Consider the following 22,054-nt stretch of genomic DNA (forward strand, 5'->3'; position numbering starts at 1 on the left):
CGTCGCTAATTACACAAATATTTCGAAGGTTAGCGACAGATAGTTTTTTCTTGCTAATCCGTCACAAATTTCTGTTGTTAATCAGGGTTTTTCTTGTAGTGTATTAACCTAAGCTAAAGTTAGGTGCCAAGCTTAAGTCCCAGGATCAAATCTCATTGGCGCATTGGGGTTGTTGTTTTTTTATTTTTCTTTCGAAAAAGAAAGATGGGGTTGGGCCGACCCCTACCAGTCATTCAACCATATACCATTAGGATTCGAACTTGCAGCGTCCCAATTGCAAGGGCCGACCCCTAACAGTTGTTGTTGGTTTAATGGTTGTGACATGTATGGCTGGGAAGCAGATCAGGTCATGCTGAAAATAAGCGTTTTTGCTCATGCTGACATCGTGGCCGTTTGCATTTTGGATGAATGACACGTGGTTTTGTTGACTTTTGAGCTTTTTTAAATGCAAATAGGATGGGCACGATGTGAGCATGAGCAAAAACGCTCATTTTCAGCATGACCTGATCTGCTTCCGGTGGTGTCCTCAACCCAAATTTTAGTTCGTAGGAGTCTGGTCCACAAGGTTCTCGGTGAGGTTTTCCTTTATCATAAAAAACATAAGATAAGTTGGAGTTTATTCAAATCATGGAAGTTTTTTATGTGCTTTGTCTAAAAGTAAGGGGTGTTTTTGTAACTTAACATTAAAAATTTCGCAAAAAAAAAAAGAAAGTAAAGCGAAGGCGTATGCCTTGGGGATTCCATTAATTAGAATTAAAGGCCTCTTTCGAATCCGTGACTATAAATACAATGAGTTGATCTGTGGCGCCAATCGGCTTCGAAGGAACACCTCTCTCCGTCTCTCTCATAATTTTCGCCTACACTTAAACTCGGCTCATCTTGATAATTCGAGGGAAATTGAAGGAGGTTCCCGTACGATCTGCACCGTTCTTCATTGGGTCCAACGGTGGAAGTTCGTCGTATGTTTGCTTATCTCCGATGCTCTCTCTCTTTGCGTTCTTCTTGCTTTTTCCCCGTAATTTCGAGTTTATTTTCTTTTCTGGTAAATAATCGACTTCTAGGGTTTTTAGTTCGATCTCTGATCGTTCTTCCTCAATCGGTGATGCGATTTTAGAGTTCTCTAGTAGAAATTTGATTTCGGTATTTTTTTTCTGTATTTTTCGTATCTCTAATGTTTATTAAACTAAAGAATTTGTGATCGGAGGACTTATCGTGTTTTTTATTACATGCAGAGTGGTAAAGTTTCTCGCTGGATTTGGATTTTTCCGCTCTGATTACGAACGGATTTGCGCGTATATAATCTTTGTGATTTCGGTTCCTTCCTTTTTATTTTTCGTGAATTTTGATGTATGTTTTTTGGCGATTAATACTGGAATTCTGGTGTGTCGGGAAACTTTTGATCGTTTTTCTCTCTTTCGTGAAGGATTTTGGTCTCCGCAATTAAAAAATTGATTCTTACTTTCCTTGCTCTGTGTTTTGTTGAACTTTTATGTTTTTAGTGGAGTTTCCATCTTCTGATGGAGGAATCTGGGTTTTCTAATAGTGTCATCAGAGCTCCTCTGGCGATCCAATCGCGAAGCTTCAATTTTTCTGCCTGAGTTTATTTTCCCGCGAATTGTGATCTTCTCTTCCCTTGGATTTTGTTTTCCATTGCTCTGTTTCAACTTCGACGCGGAAATCCTGTTTCCGTACTTGTTCCTGAAAAAACCAAAGGCTTACTCCCTTCTTCTCTTTTGATTTTCTACTTTATGTTATATATCGTAAACGAATGAGAGCATACAGAATTTTCTGCTGCTTCTCGCCTTCTCCTTCTCCTCTGTTTTTCTGTTCCATTGGCTCTGGAGCTCTCTATAATTAGAAGTTTCTCTTGAAGTTCTTGTTTTCAGCGAATATTCATTCAAAGGTAAAGCTCCGTGCACGTGTGCTTGTGTGTAGTTTTTTTTTCCACAAAGGATGGGGAAACCACTTTCAGAATCAGAGATCTACTCGTCCTGGCTAAGCCTGCCGTAATTCTGATCACTGTCCCAACAGTGTAAACCCGCGGCGCACCCGTTGCCCTTAGAGAGTTGCCGAGCTTCGGCTGAGCAAGAACTTATCCCTTTCCCTCGCTAATAAAAAGGGTCATGAGAATGAAATCCTGTCCACTTGCCTAGTGGCTAAGGGCCCATCCACTGCACCAAAACCTTTGGGGCTGTTTGTATGTGGGGTTTGAGTACCGTTATTTGATTATAGATTATTGAGTATATGTGTGTGGTTTGAGTGCCGTTGATTCGATTAAAATTATTGATGCACTCTTCTTCTTCTTCTTCTTGAATTGCAATTTGAAACAGGGAATTAGTTTCTAGTTCCAAATTGTGGAGGCTTCGGAAGATTATAGCGCTCATTTGGAGGCAAAAAGGTTGCTTTAGTGGACGAGTAGGAAACGGGAAAGGGTAAGGAAGTGATGGCGCGAAACGAGTGGATCAATGGCTACTTGGAAGCGATTTTGGACGCGCGTGGTGCTAAGTTGGAGGAAGTCCCAGAGACGAGCACGGTGGGAATGGTGGGAGGAGGCGTCTTCAATCTCACCAAGTATTTCGTGGAGGAAGTCGTGACGGGGTTCGACGAGTCGGACCTCTACAGGACGTGGATAAAGGTGATCACCGAAACGCTCATTCCCATGCAAAGCTTTTCTTCCAGTTCCCAAGAAAGATTATTTACCCAAATTTTGTTTTTTTTCTGAAACCACAGAAAATACACCCATTGGCTGCTTTCTTACTTATCAGCAGTGCCACACATTGTTTGGGGGATTTTCTTGGCAAGAAAAATCTCCCAATATATTATTTTTTTTATCGTTTAATAGATCTTGACAGCGTTACATTTAGAAATTTTAAAAATTGAAATATCAAAAAATAAAGTAATAAAAAAATACTAACATAGAAAAAGAAGCATGGATTAAAAACGTATTAAAATTTAAAACCGTGATATATTATACAGTGATAAAATAATCTGATCATGATTTATCGTGAAGTTAATATTTTTATGATTTTTTTTTTTGCAAAAAATGGAGATAAATTCGTTACATCAGGGATAATTTTGTAGCTTGTCTGTTAACTGAAAACAATTTAGAAAAAATGATCTAGCTACTTTGGCGCATATACATTTTGAGTCCGGCTGGCGTGTGTACTTAAACGTGTCTACTAAATTGAAGTACACTCTACATTGACGGGATAAAGTGGACATTTTCTCCCAGCTACATTAACAAGGGTTCAATTATTGGTGTCCCCCATAGTTGAAACCATAATTATCATGAAGCAAAATAGACACAGGAAGAGATGCTTGGGAAGAGGATGCCAGTGTTAAAACTAAAAGCAGCATGACTCAGGAAGTGAGTTAGTTTTGGAAGCGATTGTGAAAGTGTGTGAGAAGTGAAAAAGAAAATGTGAACAAATCGAGAGGCAAACGAGGATGAAGTGAGAGAGAAACAAAAAATATAAATATTAACATGAAAATTATAAAAAACAAGGGAAGCTAAGGAGAAGTGATAAGAATCGAGTGGAAAATGAAAGCGATAAAAGAAGCTATTTGAGAAGCTAGTGGGAGGCACGCTTTTGACAAATGAAAAGTGAGTTTTCCCTATGTTTTCCGCTTTTGGTAACTATGGTTGAAAAGCGAGTGTGAAGCACGCTTTTGACAAATGAAAAGCAAGTTTTTCCTATGCTTTCCTCTTGGGAAGCACGTTCCTTGTAGGGAGGAGCTTCTGGTAACTATGGTTGAAACCTCGAATATACTTCAGCAATAATTCGTGAGACGTACTCTTGCAACACGCCCAACTTGGGCATATGACTCGAAGCATCAAGGCGGACTCTTCTGATAGCACAAATGGGAAACCATTCTCAGATGAATATTTCCAGTGGCTAGGCTAACACAACCAAATCTTTGAAAGGATCATCTGCAAGATGACAACTTGGCCAACTGTTGATGGTGGTCCACATTGTTAAGATCATAGACCACATCTTGATAGCGTTCAAAACATTCTCTCCATTTTGATGGACTTTGAAAGATCACCCTTTGCAGACATCCTGTTGTAAAACACACCATGGTAGGGCTGGGGAACGACACAAGCAGCTTGTATCTGGTCTTGGCTCGGCTCATTCAAAGATCATTCAGACCAGCAAAATAGGCTGGATGAGTGGGTCATGAGCTGCTCATGAACTGTTGGCAAGCTGAGCATGTGTGTGTGTCACAAACTGTAGTTTAGAGTAGGACTAGGAAATGAGATAAGCAGCTCGCTGTTCGGCCTGGTGAGACGAGGTACGATCCCGCTAGTTTGGGTATCAAAGTATGATCAGAGGAAGCTCAGGGCTGGGCTTAGCTCGTGTAGGCTTGTTATATAGCTTGTTATATATATATATATATATATATATATATATATATATATATATATATATATATATATATATATATATATATATATATATATATATATATGAGAGAGAGAGAGAGAGAGAGAAAGGAATGAAAACCTGCCTACTTCACCACCGAGGTGGTATCTCATGTGGTAAGCGGGGTCATGTGTCAAGCTGAAGGCCCAGGATCGAATCCCTCTGCTACATGGGGCGGTTGTTGATCTGGTAGGGGGGCCGCTTAACCCCAGCTTGCCTTTAAAAAAAAAAAACTGTCCACTACAAAACATTGTCAAACCTCCACACCCGATCTGAACCCACCTGTGATCAGTTTACTGAACGAGCGCTCAGAGGTTCTGGGCTCACGGTGCGGTATGGATGCCGACGTTCGTTGGCGTGTCATCAGAGGTTGCCGGATGATGATGAAAAATGGCGATAAATTTGGCCAGAAAATCAGAGCTATGTAACTATGCAGGGCTCGTGCACGATAAAACGAGTCATATTGCAAAGTATTTTCGATCCTTGATCCAAGACCACCACCATTGAAAAGATTTTGACATATATGCCAAAAAATACTTGGCTCGCCCGGATTCCGTCGGAATTGGCGAGAATCTTTGCAGGAAGTTGCAAAAAAGTTGTGGTGTGTAGGTTTTCATATATGGAATAGATATATAATATATACTATCATAATTGGCCTGTAGGGCTCGGCCTAAGAGCCAAGCCCAAGGAGGGGGTTTACCCTTCACGAGCTGAGCTCAGCTCATCCAGCTCGTTTGCCAGCTCATATCCCTTGCAAAAGAGTGGTTGAGTGGTCCATTCTCACACTCATCCACATGAAAAAACATATTTTACTTTTAGAGGGATTTAGCTCGAGCTCAAGCCCAAGCACAAGCACGGGCTGGGGTTATCAGTAAATAAGCTGGGCTTGAACAACCCCAGCCACCCATATTCTACAAGGGGAAACCACGATAAGATTGCTGCCCCCCTCCCCTCCCTCTCTCTCTTTGGTGCCCTGTACTTTCTATCACTACTAATTTTCTAATTTTTATGTTGAATGTTTTGTAGACTTTCTCGTACAAACAAAGTCTGATACTGAGACCATAGATTTAATAAAATTTTAAATTTGATATTAAAACAATTATATTCAAAGCATGTTTCTTAGTAAACAAAACCATAACAAATGCATCTTCATGTTCTAGTTTAAATAAATAGTACCTGCAACCAGAACTTTTAACTAGAAAGTGTAGTATTGGCGAGGATACCGAAAATAAGCACATATGGGAAAAAATTTGCTACTATTGCTAGTACCATATTATTTAGAAGAAAATCATACATGTGCGGCCATATAGATACTTTTAAACATAGTTTTCTTAAGAAACATACTTTGGATTGAATTGTTTTGACATAAAACTCCATTTCCTATCGCGGTACCTAACAACCAAAACATGTAATGGTAGACTAGACATTTTATTCTCTAAGGCAAAAGCAAAACTTTGGTTCATGTTTAATATAATCTTTTTACTATTTCCATGTGTTAAAGTTGATTACTTATATCTTCATCAGTCCAAAGTGATGTATTTCCTGCGTCTTCCAGATGAATGGTATGCAAAACCCCTCATAGAGTGGTTCATTTTTGGAGAGACCTAGCCCATAGCCCATGCTGTCCACCCCAAGTGTGGACAACTGCATTGCCGCTTTGGAAAATAAAAAAAAGGTCATGCAAGCGAGGGGCATTCAATCCAACCTGGTCATGATGTTACCGTCAGGGACACCTATGACCTAATCCGGTCTGGTCATGGAAAACCACAACCAGAACCACGCAAACCATGAAATAAAGAAAAGAAAAAGTAAGATAAAACACAAGATTTACTTAGTTCAACACTCAAGCCTACGTCCGTGGGCAAAGGAGGAGCAAAAATCCACTAACAAGACGTGAGGGAATACAATGGAGAGGTACATAGTTCCCAAAACCCTAATCCCCTATATACCTGAAAAGTCTAATGCCCGACTTTAAAAGGAGGCCGTTATATATACGACGAAGGGCATAACCTCTTAGTCCGTATAGAAGAAAAAATTACAAAACTAGATAGATTCATACCTTTTAAATCCGAGTTCGGGGCTAGTGGCCCGATTCTTCCACTATCATCACAAACCTTATTGTACAATGACCAAAATATTTTCACGTTGGGGTTGGGTTATGGATCAGAGTAGGTTCAAAATTCAAGACACCCACAACCTGTCGCTTTCTGCTGCATATCAATAGCCTTGAAACTAAGAAGTCTCATGACGAGTTCTGATTCCCGTGACAGGTGATAGCGACAAGGAACACGCGTGAGCGCAATAACAGGCTCGAGAATATGTGCTGGAGAATATGGCATCTCGCCAGGAAAAAGAAGAAGGTACAGTTTCTCCGGCCATGAAGCTCGTTATTCCCCCACACTTTTAATTTACTGGTAGAATTCGGTTCCCTTGTCTATAACTTCCTCTTATTGGGCCACCCCTACTTGATATTCCTTCTTTGGCAATGTTGGGGTAATATGGGGTTCGATGTCTATAATATGACTGGTAATGGGGGACCCATTGAAGCCCAGTATTGGAGTTATGCAGATTGCATGGGATGATGAACGCCGATTGGCAAAGCGACGACTCCAGCGTGAGCAAGGGCGTAAAGATGCTGCTGAGGATTTATCGGAGGATTTGTCGGAAGGGGAGAAGGATTCATCAACACATGGTGAATCAGTGAGGGACAAAATGTCTCGGATTGGATCCGATTTGCAGAGTTGGACCGATGATAACGACGATAAACGACTCTACATGGTTCTAATCAGGTACATGTACATTCTGTTTTCAGTTGCTACTTTTTTCTTTTCCTCTCAAGACCCAGTTTTTACATGTTATTGCCAAAAGAGTCCCAGCTTTTTATAAAGGCATTTCAAGGCTCAACTTTTTGCTGAAACTGTCGAATAGGGCCTTGAAGTTAAATTTCAAAGTCAAGATCCATATAAAATACTACTTTTGGTTTGCAAAGGACTGTTTGACCTATTTTATTATGCAATAAGGGCAGTCTAGTAGTATTATTATATTAAAAAATATGGCGAGAATTGGACGGCAACTGAGCTAAACTGAGGGTAAGCTGGGAGATGCACATTTATTTAAGAGATAGTTGCCATACCTAAATGATTTTTTTGTGCAACCTCACTCAGTCATAGGATATAACAGAGTTTCGCCTACACGTGAGGATACTGTTTGACCAAATTATGGCTATCTAGAAATGCTAGAATGTTAAAAAGTAATCAACCTAAACGGTCATATTAAAACAAGTTTGAAACTGAATCTGAAATCCAAATTCAAATCTAAAAGCAAAGTCCAAGTTTGAAGTTCAATTTTCAATTGAGAAGCCCCCATGAAGACCTCATACTTAAGGTGTGTCTACACAATGTAGACCATATGGTGGTTTCTTTTCCGATCTTCAATGTGAAAACATTTTTTAGAAAGGCAATTTTCTTTTAAAACCAAAAATGAGAGAAAAATGGAGAATGAGTAGACTAAGGGCCTGTTTGGATGACATGAGTAAACCAGGTTTTCCAAAAACCTAGTTTTGTCTTTTTTTTCTTTGATGACTAAGGAAAACCCTCACCGAGAATTGGGTTCCTTAATAGGCCTGCCTCAAAGGACGACCTCCATAAACCAACCGGATTCAATCCTAGGCCTTCAACTTGACACAAGACCCTGCTAACCACAAGGTTAACCACTCTGGTGGTGGCAAACTTGGTTTGACAAAAAAAACAGAATTTTTGGCCACCCAAATAGCCTTAAAATATTGGTTTTTGGCAAACCTAGTTTGTCAAAAACCAATCTTTTAAAGCTGTTTCGGTGGCCAAAAACCTGGTTTTCAAGGTTTTATCATAGAAAACTTGAAAAAAAATTTATGGTCGGCCATTTCTTAGCTAGACAATCACCAGTCATGCCCAAAAACTGGAAAAAAGAAAAAGAAATCATTGCTGACTATTTTGTGGCCAGTGGTTGATCAGGAAATAGCAGGCCAATCATAAACTCAAAAAAATGTAAAAAATTTACCAGCTGGGCCATTTTTTTTTATGTTAGAAAGGATTTTTTTTTCGGTCAATGGTTGGCTGAAAATGGCCATATTAGAGGAGGGCATGGTAGGAGGACGAGAGCAGTGAGTGGTGAGGAGTTTAGGAACAGCTCATTCTTAATAAACTTGGTTAAAAAAAACAGGGGTGGGCTACTTTGTATTTGCTCCCATGCGTAGGCCTCTGGTTGGGGCCGGAGTGGTGAGAATGTTTTAATATTTATGAGGATTCTCGCTTGGGGGAGACCCCCATTAAGTGACCCAGATGAGGGTTCCTGTATCATAAAAAAATGTTTATTAAGATTCTGATTTTTAAGCCTTGAAATATTCTCTTTATGCGTCATAATCGAAAAATCTAAGAGACGGTCCCCATAAAACCAAGCATGTTGATGGCATCACTTTAAAATCCATTATGTTTTTTTTTTAGTGTTACTGCTCTTTAATGACTTACATGTTTTGCGTGTAATTTAAATATTATGTTTATTTAAATATTATATTTTTATTGCATACTTAGCTTTTAATAAAATATTAAGTTGATGTGCTTGTCCACTTTGATTCATTGCATATTTGTTATTTATAAAAATATTAATAATAATATTAATTTTTATATTGTGCTATCTTTGGTATATACTCTTAGTATGCTTAAATGTGTTTTTATGCATATGCTATCTTTTGTATAACATATGTGGCTTTAAGTTATTAAGGTTATGGGTTGATTTTACCGTTGTTGTGCAACTGATACTCTAAATTTTCCCTAGTTTGCATGGTTTGGTCCGTGGAGAGAACATGGAGCTGGGCAGGGACTCCGACACGGGCGGGCAGGTAATTCAATAGAACAGATGTTCCAACAATCCTAGGGCCGACATCGGGTCAAACAGCTGGAGAGGCCACCTAGCCATCCGAGTTTTTGGGCCTAGGGATGGCAGTGGACTAGGGGAATATGGGGCCCCACTCCCCTTGTCCCGGTTTGGACCGGAGATGGAGGACATGAAATGGGGATGAAGATGCGGATGAAGGTTAAAATCAAAACCCCTGCGGAGTGCCCCACCCTGCCCCATCCCTGATCCACATTAGTAAAATAACTAAAATATGGCACTGGACTGGAGAGAAAAGGGGCTCCGCCCCTCCTCGCCCTATTTGGATCAGGGATGGAGGACATTAAACAAGGATGAAGGCAGGAATGGAGGTTAAAATCAAAACCCGTGCAAGGATGGAGGGCAGAATTTTGAGATGGGGGTGGGGTTGGCATCTGCCGAGGTCCACTGCCATCCTTATTTGGGCCAGACTTTTGACATGTGCCCAAAGTCTAAAGCTGGCCCAAATATTTTTTATATGGAGCCTGGGTAAGCTCGATAACTCAAAGAAAAAGAAAAAAAAAATCTATTGGGTTGGGTTGAGGTAGTTTTAACCTGACTCAACCTGATTATGCTGGCCAGTACATGGGGATGGCAAATTGGCTCCGACTCATATTTCAGGACAGGTCTGGTCGGATTATCTGTTTTACCTGTCACCGAGAAATCAATACACCTTTTTTGCCCATTTTTAGAATCGGATCTATTGCTCAAATGTCAGATCCAGTGTTGAATTAAGCATGGCCCCAGCCATATCTGACTTGTTTCCCTCCCTACCAGTGCAGGCGATGGACCAATTTTTATGCTCAACCCTGATAGGATTTGGCCCAAACCGGGCCCATCAGTTATCAGGCTACGCCGATCCCAAGTTCGTGTCACCCTCAAAACCTCGACATGCCAGGCAGGCTATGGGCCAATTTTTATGCCCAACCCTGATAGGATTTGGCCCAAACCAGGCCCATCAGTTATCAGGCTAGGCCGATCCCAAGTTCGTGTCACCCTCAAAATCTCGACATTTTTGGTGTGCTGCTTCACCTGATCATCCACCATCTTTGTAAGCTTGTCAGCGGTGGAGCTCAACAGCAGATCGTGGGTAATCAGGTGCAGCAGCACACAATAAGTGTTTAATCACATTATTTACACCTGATCTCAATTACTCAGCAATTTGGGCAAGCGTGATGCCCATCTTTTTAAGTATGGTTTATTGGGTCGTGGGCCAGGCCAGGCCAAACCGGTGAGACAGGATCCAATCATATTCAGTATCATCAAAAGTTAGTGATATTGAATTTGAACCACAGACGACTTGACGACCTTGATCCTCACTTGACTCACGTCTTGCCATTTTTTTTTTCTGATAACGAGGAACCCTTGCCAAGAACGGAGTCACTTAACGGGCCCACCTCCCTGCGAGGTAAACCATGGGTAGCGTCACCGACACTCAAGCCCTTATGAGCCCTACTAGTTAAAAGCACTTGCACACTCATTGAGAGTCAAACTTAGGATGAAGGGGTCAACACCTTCTCCTCATACACGCTGCCACTTTGTCGTTCGGGTTGGGGGTGTGTATGTCAACGGGCCGGGTTATGGTCCATCTGGACCCGGCCATATAATTAATGTTCATGTTCGAGTTTGGGGTTTTGTCGGGTCACGAAAATAGAATCCTAAACCTGAACCCATATAATTTCAGATTTTTTTAAATTAAAAATACGTGTAAAGTATCCAGTCGGTCGTGTACCTGGCAAAAATCATGATCCAAACCCGACTCTCATATTGTTCGAGTCATTTTGCATGCCCATATCCTGAAATTCAGGTTACGGTACCCGCTACAAACCCGACCCATTGACTTGACACTCCTAGGCGTATGGCTTGCCAAGACAGCCGTTGTATCTGGTCGTTTGGGGTCCGCTGATTAGAGCACTTTTGTGGTGATTTGGATATCAACAACTTTCATGATGTCAGCACCGATGGTATCTCATGTGGTAAGCGGGGTCCTGTGTCAAGCTGAAGGCTCAGGATAGAATCCCTCTGCCACATGGGGTGCTGTTGTTCTGACTTTAGAAAAAAACTTTCATGATGTCGAGCTAGACCCGGACTAGCTACCCTGTTTCCATCCCATGTGTCTTGCACTAAAATAAAGTTTTTGGATGGTTGACTGTTTATTGTTGCGTAACATCGACATGCAGGTCAAGTACGTGGTCGAACTCGCGAGGGCGCTGGCCGCGACCAAAGGCGTGTACCGGGTCGACCTGCTGACCCGCCAGATCTCCTCTCCGGACGTCGACTGGAGCTACGGCGAGCCAACCGAGATGCTGACCCGCCCTTCCGAAACGGGCGAAGGTGGGGACGGCAGTGGGGCCTACATCATCCGGCTCCCCTGCGGGCCCCGCGATAAGTACATCCCCAAGGAGTCGCTGTGGCCCTACCTGCCGGAGTTCGTGGATGCGGCGCTGGGGCATGTGGCCAACATGGCGAGGGTGCTGGGAGAGCAGGCCGGGGGATCGGGGCCGGGGCTGGTGTGGCCGTACGTGATCCACGGGCACTACGCGGATGCCGGCGAGGTGGCGGTCCGGGTGTCGGGCGCGCTGAACGTGCCCATGGTGCTGACGGGCCACTCGCTGGGGAGGAACAAGTTCGAGCAGCTGCTTAAGCAGGGCAGGTTGTCCAAGGAGGACATTAACAGCACGTATAGGTAAGGAAGATGTGCGCTTCGCTTGCCATAGTTGTATTATACTCACCATATTTTCCATTTTCTGTGATGTTACCGGAATTTTCAATTCTTTAGCCTCTCACACCGATAATCTAGTAATAATAATATTTGATTTAACAATATAAGTGATGAACACAGGTTGGCCGTGTAGGGTGAGGTTGATTGTTTGCTGTGTTTGGAAGGAACAGTAGAACTATTCTGTCCAGCCTTTGTTTCAAAAGGACAAGAAGCTGTGCTCGCTGTGTCCGGCGTTTGATTTGATTTACATTGTGCGGACAGTTTGGACACACGTGAATAATGAGTAGGATAACTTCATTTTGGATCATACAATCGGTCCCATTGTATGAGTGTTTTGAAATGTTTAATATGGATTTTGGCTTTGTATATGAATTTCAGATTAGATCCAAATATAAAAAAATACTTAAAATTTGGGTGGATAATTTGATTAAAAATAATAATTCATATATTTTTTATATATAAATATTTTAATCGATATCATATTGGATCTATGAAAGTTTATCAAAAAATTATGGATTTTAGTCTCGAATAAGGATCTAAAATTTGATTCAAATACCAAAAAATATTTAAAATTCAGGTAATTTGATAAAAAATAAGAATTTATATTTTTTATATACAAATGCAAAAATCATAAAACCCTAGAATACAAGAAAATAAATCATAAATAAACCAAAAACCCTAAACTACAAGAAAAGAAACCATAAAATCAAATAAAAACAGCTCTGATTAAAGAAAATCAAAGAAAAACATCCCTAATCAAATATAAGAAAAGCCTTAATTAAATAAAATCAAAGAAAAAATCTTAATCAAATTAAATATTAAAAGCCTTATATTAAAGATATTTGATTCAAACCCCTAGTAAAAAATAGAATCAAATAAAAAAAATCCTAAACAAACTATATATAAATGATCTTAATTAAAAAAAATTGATTCAAAGCAATTTATTATTTAGAGCCCTAATAAGGCTAATATAGTGAGGGCTGGGTGTAAACCCCTTACTCCCCAGGCCATTTTTTTTAAAAATTTGTGTTACCCTCGCCTTTGTTTTCAGCGTAAGGGGGACCATTTTGATTAGCGTGACGTTCTGCACGTCCGCAGGATGAGCAATCAAACACCATCATAGAGATCATGTGCAATAGAGAGCAGATCAAGTTACCTGTCAAATCACTTTAATACATTGATCTGACATCCTCACCATCCATTGCTTCAATCCCATGGGCCAACCAAAAAGTTGATGATGTCATTATTGTAAGATATAATGGTGACCATTTATCACCAAAATGAACGATGACTGATCTGCTTTCAGTGCAGTCATATTGCAGTGAAGTGTGTCGTGGGTAGGGTGCAGCTCTATGTCCCATGGATGCGGCTGCACATAAGGATATAATCATTTTTGTGAAGTTTAACCGAGTATCCATGTGACAGATGCAGTGACACATTTCTGGTGTGCAATATGATTGCACCTGATCCACTTGGCCTCCAGTGAGCTTTGGGAGAAGGTGCTGACCCCTTAGTTTTAATTTTGACATTCATTAACTTGTAGGCTCTGTAAGAGCTTGGGTGTCGGTGACCCCCACCTAGGGTTTTCCTGCTTGGCGAGGTTTTTTGGTCGTAAACAAAAGCAAACAATATAAGTGATGAGATGGTTTCTATATATGGTGATTGTACCGAACTTTTTGATTTGTGTAAAACCCATCAGGGTTTTTACCCTTTTTATGGCACATTCTGAAACATTTACCGTGAGATTTTGAGAAAAACTACGATTTATCGTGAGATTTTCCCCTGCTGCAAAAAATCTTATACCGGGATTTGTGACATGATTTCTGAACCTTGGACAGGATCATGAAGAGGATTGAGGCAGAGGAGTGTTGCTTGGATGCTGCGGAGATGGTGGTGACGAGCACGCGGCAGGAGATCGAGGAGCAGTGGGGGCTGTATGATGGGTTCGACGTGAAACTGGAAAGGAAGCTGAGGGCCAGGGCCAGGAGAGGGGTGAGCTGCCATGGCCGCTACATGCCTAGGATGGTGGTGGGCAATCTCTCTCTCTCTCTGTATATATATATATATATATATATATATATATATATATATATATATATATATATATATATATATATATATATATATATATATATATATATATAACCAGCTTAAGTATTTGAGAGCTTATATCTGCCTGTTTTTTTAAAAGCAAGCTGGGGTTAACATAATGATACTATTGGGATTTGAACTTGCAACCTATCAACACAAGGTGTCGTGTACTAACTGCTTGAACCAGACAAGCAGAGTCTTATATTTGCCTGTTACCACCTAGAGTTATATAAGTTTTCGGAAGCAGATCAGGCTGAACATGAGCTTTTTTGCTCATCCCAACATCGTGGCGTTTTGTATTTTGAAAAGTTAAAAAGTCAACAGAACAGCTATATGCTAAGTGGCATTCATCCAAAATGCAAACAGACGGACACGATGTTGGCATGAGTAAAAAGCTCATGTTCAGCATGACCTGATCTTCTTCCTTTCCCACTAAATTTTCACTTTTTTTTCTAAAAAAGCTGGGGTTAGGCAGACAATTTCCACGTCTTTTGTTAGTCATAATAAAAACCCCTTTTTTACAAGCTGTCACTAGGACATGTGGACACGAGAACGTGCTATACAGATTCGATTTGAAAGTTTGAATTATTTTTCGAAAATAGGATTCAAGGACATGAAACTTTTTAATCAACAAAAAATTTATTTTTTATATTTTAATGTTAAAAATGCATGTTTATTGAAACAAAATCTTAAAACATTAAAAAATAATAAATTAACATATTGTCTGTGTCCATGTCCGAGCATGTCCGCTCGTGTCACCAGAGACACGTCACCTCTCTGCAACATAGTTTGCAAGTATCTGAATGCTTCTCGCCCGGAAGGGCTCTACTCATCTAGTAAGGTGACTTGTGAATTTCACCAAGTTGACGGATTGTGAAACTCATGGGCGGCATTCCTTGTCACAAGGCCGAAGCTGACCTACTTTCGGGTAGGCAGGGTGCACCTCGAGGATTTTACCAACAGTAGGCCCAGCCAATGTGCGGTCAGTTATGGGGGGTTTTCTTCAGATTATAAAAAAAAAATGGAGCAGAATGCTAATTTGTTCAAGGAAACAGTAGGTAACAATGACTGTTGTGCGTCCAAGTTTTAACGATCTATTATGAATGCCTTGTGTAGGTCTTACCACCGGGTATGGATTTCAGCTACGTGAACACTCAAGAGTTGCTAGATGGAGACGCCGATATCACGGCCTTGATAGGATCCGACAGAAATCAGAGGAAGAGAAATCTACCGCCCATATGGTCCGAGGTAACTCTACTTCTGTGCCTAAATTGGAATTAGTTCTGACTAAATCCTTTTATTTTCGTTTTTTTGAAACTTGTGTTGCAGATTATGCGTTTCTTTACAAACCCTCACAAACCTATGATCCTCGCACTGTCTCGCCCTGATCCTAAGAAAAACGTAACCACGTTGCTGAAAGCATTTGGGGAGTGCCGTCCTTTGAGAGAGCTTGCAAACTTGGTATGCTTATCACTTTAAAATCCATGTTTTTAATCTCGATTGTTCCACTCATTGGAGTCTCCAGTAAATTAAAATTGTGTCATGCTTGTTGCAGAGGGAGAAAGAGATATAGAGAGAGTACCGAATTACCAATGTGACTTTTTGCAGGAATTGACTAGTAAAATCCCTGCAAAACGTTTTAAATTTTAGCTTAAATTGAACTGGGGCTTCATCAAACATGCTGAACACCATTTTCCTGGAGAAAGTTTTGGGTCTTTCTAGTAATTCTATGGTAAAAATTTTCTAGGAGTGATGCATACCATGTCTGGGGGGACAAGCAAACTGGTCTTTTTTGTTCTCGACATTGGCTTCCTTTTTATATCTCTTGTTTTTCCTGCTGTTTGGGTTTCGGGGCAGGTTATATGTGCACCCCCCGAATATGCACGGTAGTTACAGTGCGTGTTTAAGGTCCTGACTGAGCGCCGCGTGGTGCATGGCCGTACACCAGCCTGCGGGCTATACGGTGGTGTACGACACCCCGTACACCTGACGGAGCACTACGCGATGCCCAGTTGAGACCCCGAACACGCACTACAGGCAACACCCTCTTGATTTCTATGCTAAGGAGAACCCATAAAACCCCAAAGAAAGTTCACAATGGTGATTAAGGGCGTGTTTGCCTTTCCGCGGAAACACACAACTTTTGATTCATTTTTGTGGGGGGCATCGTGGCAACACAAACGTGGGCTCACTTTCCTCCAGGAGAAAGAGCCCCAAAATCAATGTATGACCCGCCCCCGCCCTCCTTGAGCGGAAACGTTTACCGTTGGGGTCCAATTAATTTACCACGGATTGAGGCGTGGAGCCTCTTTCCGCGACATGCAAACGCCTGGCATATCACCAAAGCAGCATCCCTTTGCTTTCCACCTAAACCGAACTTGAGCATGTTCATATTTTAGTCTCTTATTTTCCAACGCTAAGGCTTGTATTGATTTTGTGACACTGTTTTGTTATAGACCCTTATCCTAGGAAATAGGGATGACATAGAAGGAATGTCAGGGACCAGCGCTAGCGTTCTGACAACCGTGTTGAAGCTTATTGACAAATACGATCTGTATGGGCAAGTAGCATATCCAAAGCGTCACAAACAGGCTGAAGTACCAGAAATATATCGACTTGCAGCAAAAACTAAGGTGAGTGAGTTTGTGTTTTGCGACCCATACAGCAAGTTCACGGGCTCCATATTGGAGATCATCAACTTTCTTTTTGACTCCTCCTCGTACTATGCCTAAGTATTCTTGTGGTTTTCCAGGGGGTGTTCATCAATCCGGCTCTTGTAGAACCCTTCGGTCTCACACTTATCGAGGTACTCAATGCTCAAATCTGGTTCCTTCTTTAGATCATATTCTTTGCTAGATTATACGGTAGGAACTTTTGGCTTTATTTAAAAAAAAGGAAAATTACAGTTCTATCTGTTTTAAATGTGATTGCAGGCAGCTGCTTATGGTTTGCCGATAGTCGCAACTAAAAATGGTGGTCCGGTTGACATTCTCAAGGTGCAACTCTCAACCTCACCCTGCTTTAGTCACTAAAATGGACTGAAAAGGTTCTCAATTGACTTAGCCCGTCAAGCCTTGGCGTAACAGAGTCTAATGAACTGGGACACCGCACTAGTGATGCTAATGGTTAGAGATTGGGTAAATATATGTAAATAACGAATCCATCTAGTTGTACCTAGCGTTAATAGGATGGCAATCGAGGGGCCTGCAGACCCCTTTGCCCTATATGAATAACATTAGCTCCGAATCCTTGTCAGGACCACTTAGGGTCGGTTTGCATGTCATGGAAGAAGGGTGCTGCCATGGCACCTTCTTTCGCGGAATAGAAATCGGACCACCCCTCAACGGGAATTGAATCCTCCAGAAAGGTTATATCCAGCGTGTAAAATGGGAGCTGCTTTGCGCGCGAAAAACAGTTTTCATGTTTGTGTTGCATTGTGAGGCCCGCAAAAAATGACACTGGTGCCTATGCATTTCCACAAAAATCTTCTCTTTTTTTCTGTGACATGCAAATGGGTCCTTATGCTCTGTTTGGGATTGAGAGTGGAGATGGAATTTAGCTAGGGTGTACCACACTGGTGTTTGGGAAGCCCCTAGGCCCACTTCTCCCCGTGGAAACCGTTTTGGGGCACCGACGCCAATCTCTTGCCGAGGACCCTCCATGAGTATGGAGTTTCTTCTTCCGTTTTTAGTAAAAAAAAAATGAACTTAGGATTAGCTATAGTAGTTTTTTTTTTAGTCTTCAAGTAATTTATCATGAGTGAATTATCATTGTTTGATTGAAAAGGTTGAACTATCTGCTTACTCAACTAAAAAAGAAAACTACTAGACGGATGGCCGTGACAACGATGTTGATAGAACTGTAGCCTCATCTCTCATTTTCGTTTTAGTTCTGCCATCACCCCCTCTCAATGTTGTCAGTATTGGAATCGGACCTGTATAGCTATACCAATTCATAGGCCAAAAAGTAATTAAAAATATTACATGTCAAATTAGAATGTGACACGTGTTAAAGTTACTAAAATGATATTAAAAATTAAATGTAAGCTATTTTTTAATATTTGTTAAAAAATAATCAATTCAGGCCAGTATCTTATCGATTTTCTGGCAATCGGCCTATTCCGGCCGATACGCACGGATACTGACAACAATGCCCCTCTCATCTCATCTCCAACACCGGCTCCTAAACAGAGCCTTACATACAACCTAATTTAATAGCTGTAGTCTTGGTTTTCGATTGTTAACATTGATCCCCGTTTTTGGAGTTCTTTTTAGGCGGGAAAAACTGCGATTCAATGCTACTTATTACTCTCTCTCCCCGGTGCTGCAGGCGTTGAACAACGGGCTGTTGATCGACCCGCAAGAGGACAAGGCGGTGGCGGACGCGCTGCTGCGGCTCGTCTCGGACAAGAACCTCTGGCAGGACTGCCGCCGGAATGGCCTCAAGAACATCTCCCGCTTCTCCTGGCCGGAGCACTGCCGCAACTACCTCTCCCACATCGCCCACTGTCGCGCTCGCCACCCCTCCTGCCGCGGCCCGGAGCCGGCCACGGCCTCCCGCCCCGCCGGCGCCGCTGGAGAGGAGGAGCCGATGAGCGACTCTCTCCGCGACGTCCAGGACCTATCTATCCGCTTCTCCCTCGACGCGGAGATCGCCAAGGCCAACGGGGACGACGCCGTGGCCCGGCGGGACCTGATCCTCGACGCCCTCCGCACCGCCTCGGCCGCCCGAGCCCGGAGCCCGTCCCAGCCCGCCGGGTACTTCCGCCCCGGCCGTCGCCATCGCCTCTTCGTTATCGCCCTCGACTGCTACGGCGAGGACGGGGCGGCGACTGGGAAGCTGCCGGAGGTCGTACGGGCTGTGATGACCGCCGGGGGCGATGGACGGACGGGCTACGTCTTGGCCACCGGAGCCACGCTGGCAGAGGCGTGGGAGTATCTCAGATCGTGCCACCTGGAGCCCGAGGCGTTCGATGCGCTGGTTTGCGGAAGCGGGGGTGAGGTGTACTATCCTTGGAAGGATGTGGAGGTTGACGAGGACTATGGGGCCCACGTGGAGTACAGGTGGCCAGGGGAGAGCGTCCGATCGTCGGTCGCTCGGTTGGCGAGGGTGGAGGGTGGGGCCGAGGACGACGTGGTGGCGGAGGACGAAGGCTGCAGCTCGAGGAGGTGCTTCCGATACGCCGTTAAGGCCGGCGCTAAGGTGAGGAATCAGGGGGCGTATTGGTTTCACTTTGGATTCGGATCTGAATAATCTGAATTTTGGACTTGTTTCAAATCCAGATTCAGATTTGGGTCAACACTATGCCGCTTTGTTTGCATCCCCTGTCTTGGGAGTCATTGGCCGTCCATTGCCAATGCTTGTTTTGAGACGCTTAGTAGGGTGGGGCTTTGGCTGCTTAACGGGCAGTTAAGGTTCAATTCTCATGGGCGTCGCCCCTCTATAGAAAACAATGCGTAGCATAGGCTCTAGAGGCAGGGGTACTAGCTTCAGAGTTTTACGTGGCTGGAACAACCGTATGGCAAGTTGAGCTAGACGGATCAGGTCTTTGTGCCTGATGCTGTTTCTTCGGGTTATAAATCCAAAAAAAAAATGCTTGATTTGATACGGTTCAAGTCTAAAAGCGGAGTGGATCATGCCTATGTTTGATTGTTTTGGCTCAAGTTTTTGACTTTCTTTTTTTGATAGGTTTTAAGGGTTGACGATCTGAAACAAAAGCTAAGAATGCGAGGCTTTCGGTGCAATGTGGTCTATACACATGCAGGCTCACGCTTGAATGTGGTTCCATTATTCGCATCAAGGTCAATGGCACTAAGGTCAGTCTCTTTATAAGCAAAGCTTGTTGTATGTGTGTTGCCTTAAGTGAAGAGGAGGATCGCTCATAAACCCCTCAAATTGATATCTTAGCTGAAAACTAATTGTCTATAAAAACAGGAAATTAATAAAAAATAACTCAAAAAATATAGAAAAATAGCTAAAATTCATCAATAATTAATCATCAAAATATCCCCCTCTTCCTCTATACAATGAGTATTTATAATGAAAAAAGAGAAACCCTAAACCTCTTCAGATATGAGAGAGATTCAATTTTAAATTATGATTCAAAAGATAATTCAAAACAAAGATCTATACTAAACAATTACATTAAAAACTAAATAATCAAAATGGAACCAAACAGATTCTTAGCCCGATGGTATCCCACTCCGGCTCCTGCGTCAGTTGGCCATTTTGGAAGATAAAAAGTTCTAGCTTTTCGTTCAAAATTTGATAAAAAAAAATCATTTCCTTTGTGTGTTAAGATAATCAAGTTCAATGAAATTGAGGAACTTGGCCATGTTTGACATGTCTAGACTTGGCTGATACTCCCTTTACGTAGGTTCATTCCCTCTCTCTTAGGTTGGCCAGACTTCTCTAACTTTGATTGATTTCCTTTCTTTTTTTTACTGCATAATAGAAATTTTTAGAAAAAGATAGGAAGAATCATGTGCAGCAAACATAGTGCTAGGTTACGAGCAATCACTGCAAGAATAATAGGAAACAACAGAAAAGATAAAGAAATCAGCATACTACAAAGCAACAGCAGAACAAAAACAGCTAATTTTCTAAGAGTGCGGATCAGGTCAGAGTGGGCTCTGAGGGATTACCGTCAGTGCTCATCCTGATGCCGTTCATCCATGCGATGAACGACATCCAAAATACTATGGATGGACTCTGTATCTCTTAGACGGTCCCACATTTTTTTCAGAGCTGTTGATGTCTTAGACGAACGGCATCTAGAGTTTGCGAAATGAATGGCTGAATCCGTCAGAGCCCAGTCTGACCTGATACACACTCATTTTCTGACCCTGTTCTTTATGCCATGCAGCAGTTTAACAGTTCTTTCCGTACTTGATAAGAATCTTGATAAGTGTTCAGGAACTCTGACATCTCTGTGGATTGAAACTTCATAAGCCATGGTCCACAAGATGCCCAAAAACTGACTTCATGTTTGTTAGTTAGTTGTTACTGAAATTGAGTCTAAGGCTTGACCTTTTACTAGTTTGTGCACGTCTTGTTGCTAAATGCTAACTGTATGATTAATGGATTCCCTACAGGTATCTATCAATTCGTTGGGACATTAATATTTCAAAAATGGTTGTGTTTGTCGGAGAGAAAGGCGACACCGACTACGAACATCTCCTTCCTGGCCTCCACAAGACATTGATTCTGAAAGGAACAGTTGAATATGGAAGTGAGAGGCTGCTTCGCAGCAGTGGAAGTTACCAGATAGAGGATGTAGTGCCAAAGGATGGTGCTAGCATACATACTGTTGATGATGGTCATACAATAGAAGATATCTATGCTGCATTGGAGAAACTCAAATTCCAATAACAGTGTACAAAATGAGGTTGAATCTGGTGGCTACTAGAGTATTTTACCCAAGTGGTCTCCAGTTTGAATCCATGCTTTGAAATGGCCAAAAGAGGGCAAAAACAAATAAGTTATTAGGAAACAGGGTTGTCTTTAATTATCACTCAAAAATATCTCTCATTATATATATATATATATATATATATATATATATATATATATATTGAAAAGATTATGATGTCCACTAGAAATAATGTGGTACATTGCTTAACAAAAATGATTGTCTTCAAGTGTTGTAATCTTATTTCCAGGATATCTGGGCATTGGATATTCATTGAGTTCACCACTTATCCATTTTCAATTTAGTTATTCGAGGTCAATGTCATTCAGGATGTACGCCGACCGTACTTTCTGATCGTTCCCCAATATTTTTCTGAGGAAGGTAAAGGAAAGAAACCTGTCCAACAAATAAATCTCTCTCTCTCTCTCTCTCTCTCTCTCTCTCTCAAGAAGATATTCTATTTATTTTAGATATGGTGCAAATCAAACAAACCAAAGG

At 41.8% G+C, this 22,054-nt stretch overlaps 1 protein-coding gene across 2 annotated transcripts; it reads left to right on the top strand.

The window, feature by feature from the left end:
- Nucleotides 1-809: 809 nt before the first annotated feature.
- LOC149817385 (sucrose-phosphate synthase 4-like) lies at nucleotides 810-21,844 on the top strand. 2 transcript variants are annotated; one of them, XM_089987197.1, is made up of 16 exons: nucleotides 814-959; nucleotides 1,233-1,292; nucleotides 2,331-2,635; nucleotides 6,695-6,784; nucleotides 6,993-7,213; nucleotides 9,237-9,300; nucleotides 11,513-12,018; nucleotides 13,893-14,082; nucleotides 15,262-15,393; nucleotides 15,475-15,606; nucleotides 16,602-16,778; nucleotides 16,898-16,951; nucleotides 17,079-17,141; nucleotides 18,475-19,347; nucleotides 19,834-19,961; nucleotides 21,240-21,844. In XM_089987197.1, the coding sequence occupies exons 3-16, from the start codon at nucleotides 2,444-2,446 to the stop codon at nucleotides 21,514-21,516; spliced, it is 3,099 nt and encodes a 1,032-aa protein (XP_089843323.1). In that variant the 5' UTR covers nucleotides 814-959; nucleotides 1,233-1,292; nucleotides 2,331-2,443; the 3' UTR covers nucleotides 21,517-21,844. The 2 variants fall into 2 exon arrangements, with proteins under 2 accessions (XP_089843322.1, XP_089843323.1); XM_089987196.1 differs by lacking the exon at nucleotides 1,233-1,292 and having other exon boundaries at nucleotides 810-959.
- The last annotated feature ends 210 nt before the right edge of the window (nucleotides 21,845-22,054 follow it).

This window comes from Nuphar pumila, chromosome 14, assembly GCF_984573655.1.
Source record: "Nuphar pumila chromosome 14, dmNupPumi1.hap1.1, whole genome shotgun sequence".
Taxonomy (NCBI): domain Eukaryota; kingdom Viridiplantae; phylum Streptophyta; class Magnoliopsida; order Nymphaeales; family Nymphaeaceae; genus Nuphar; species Nuphar pumila.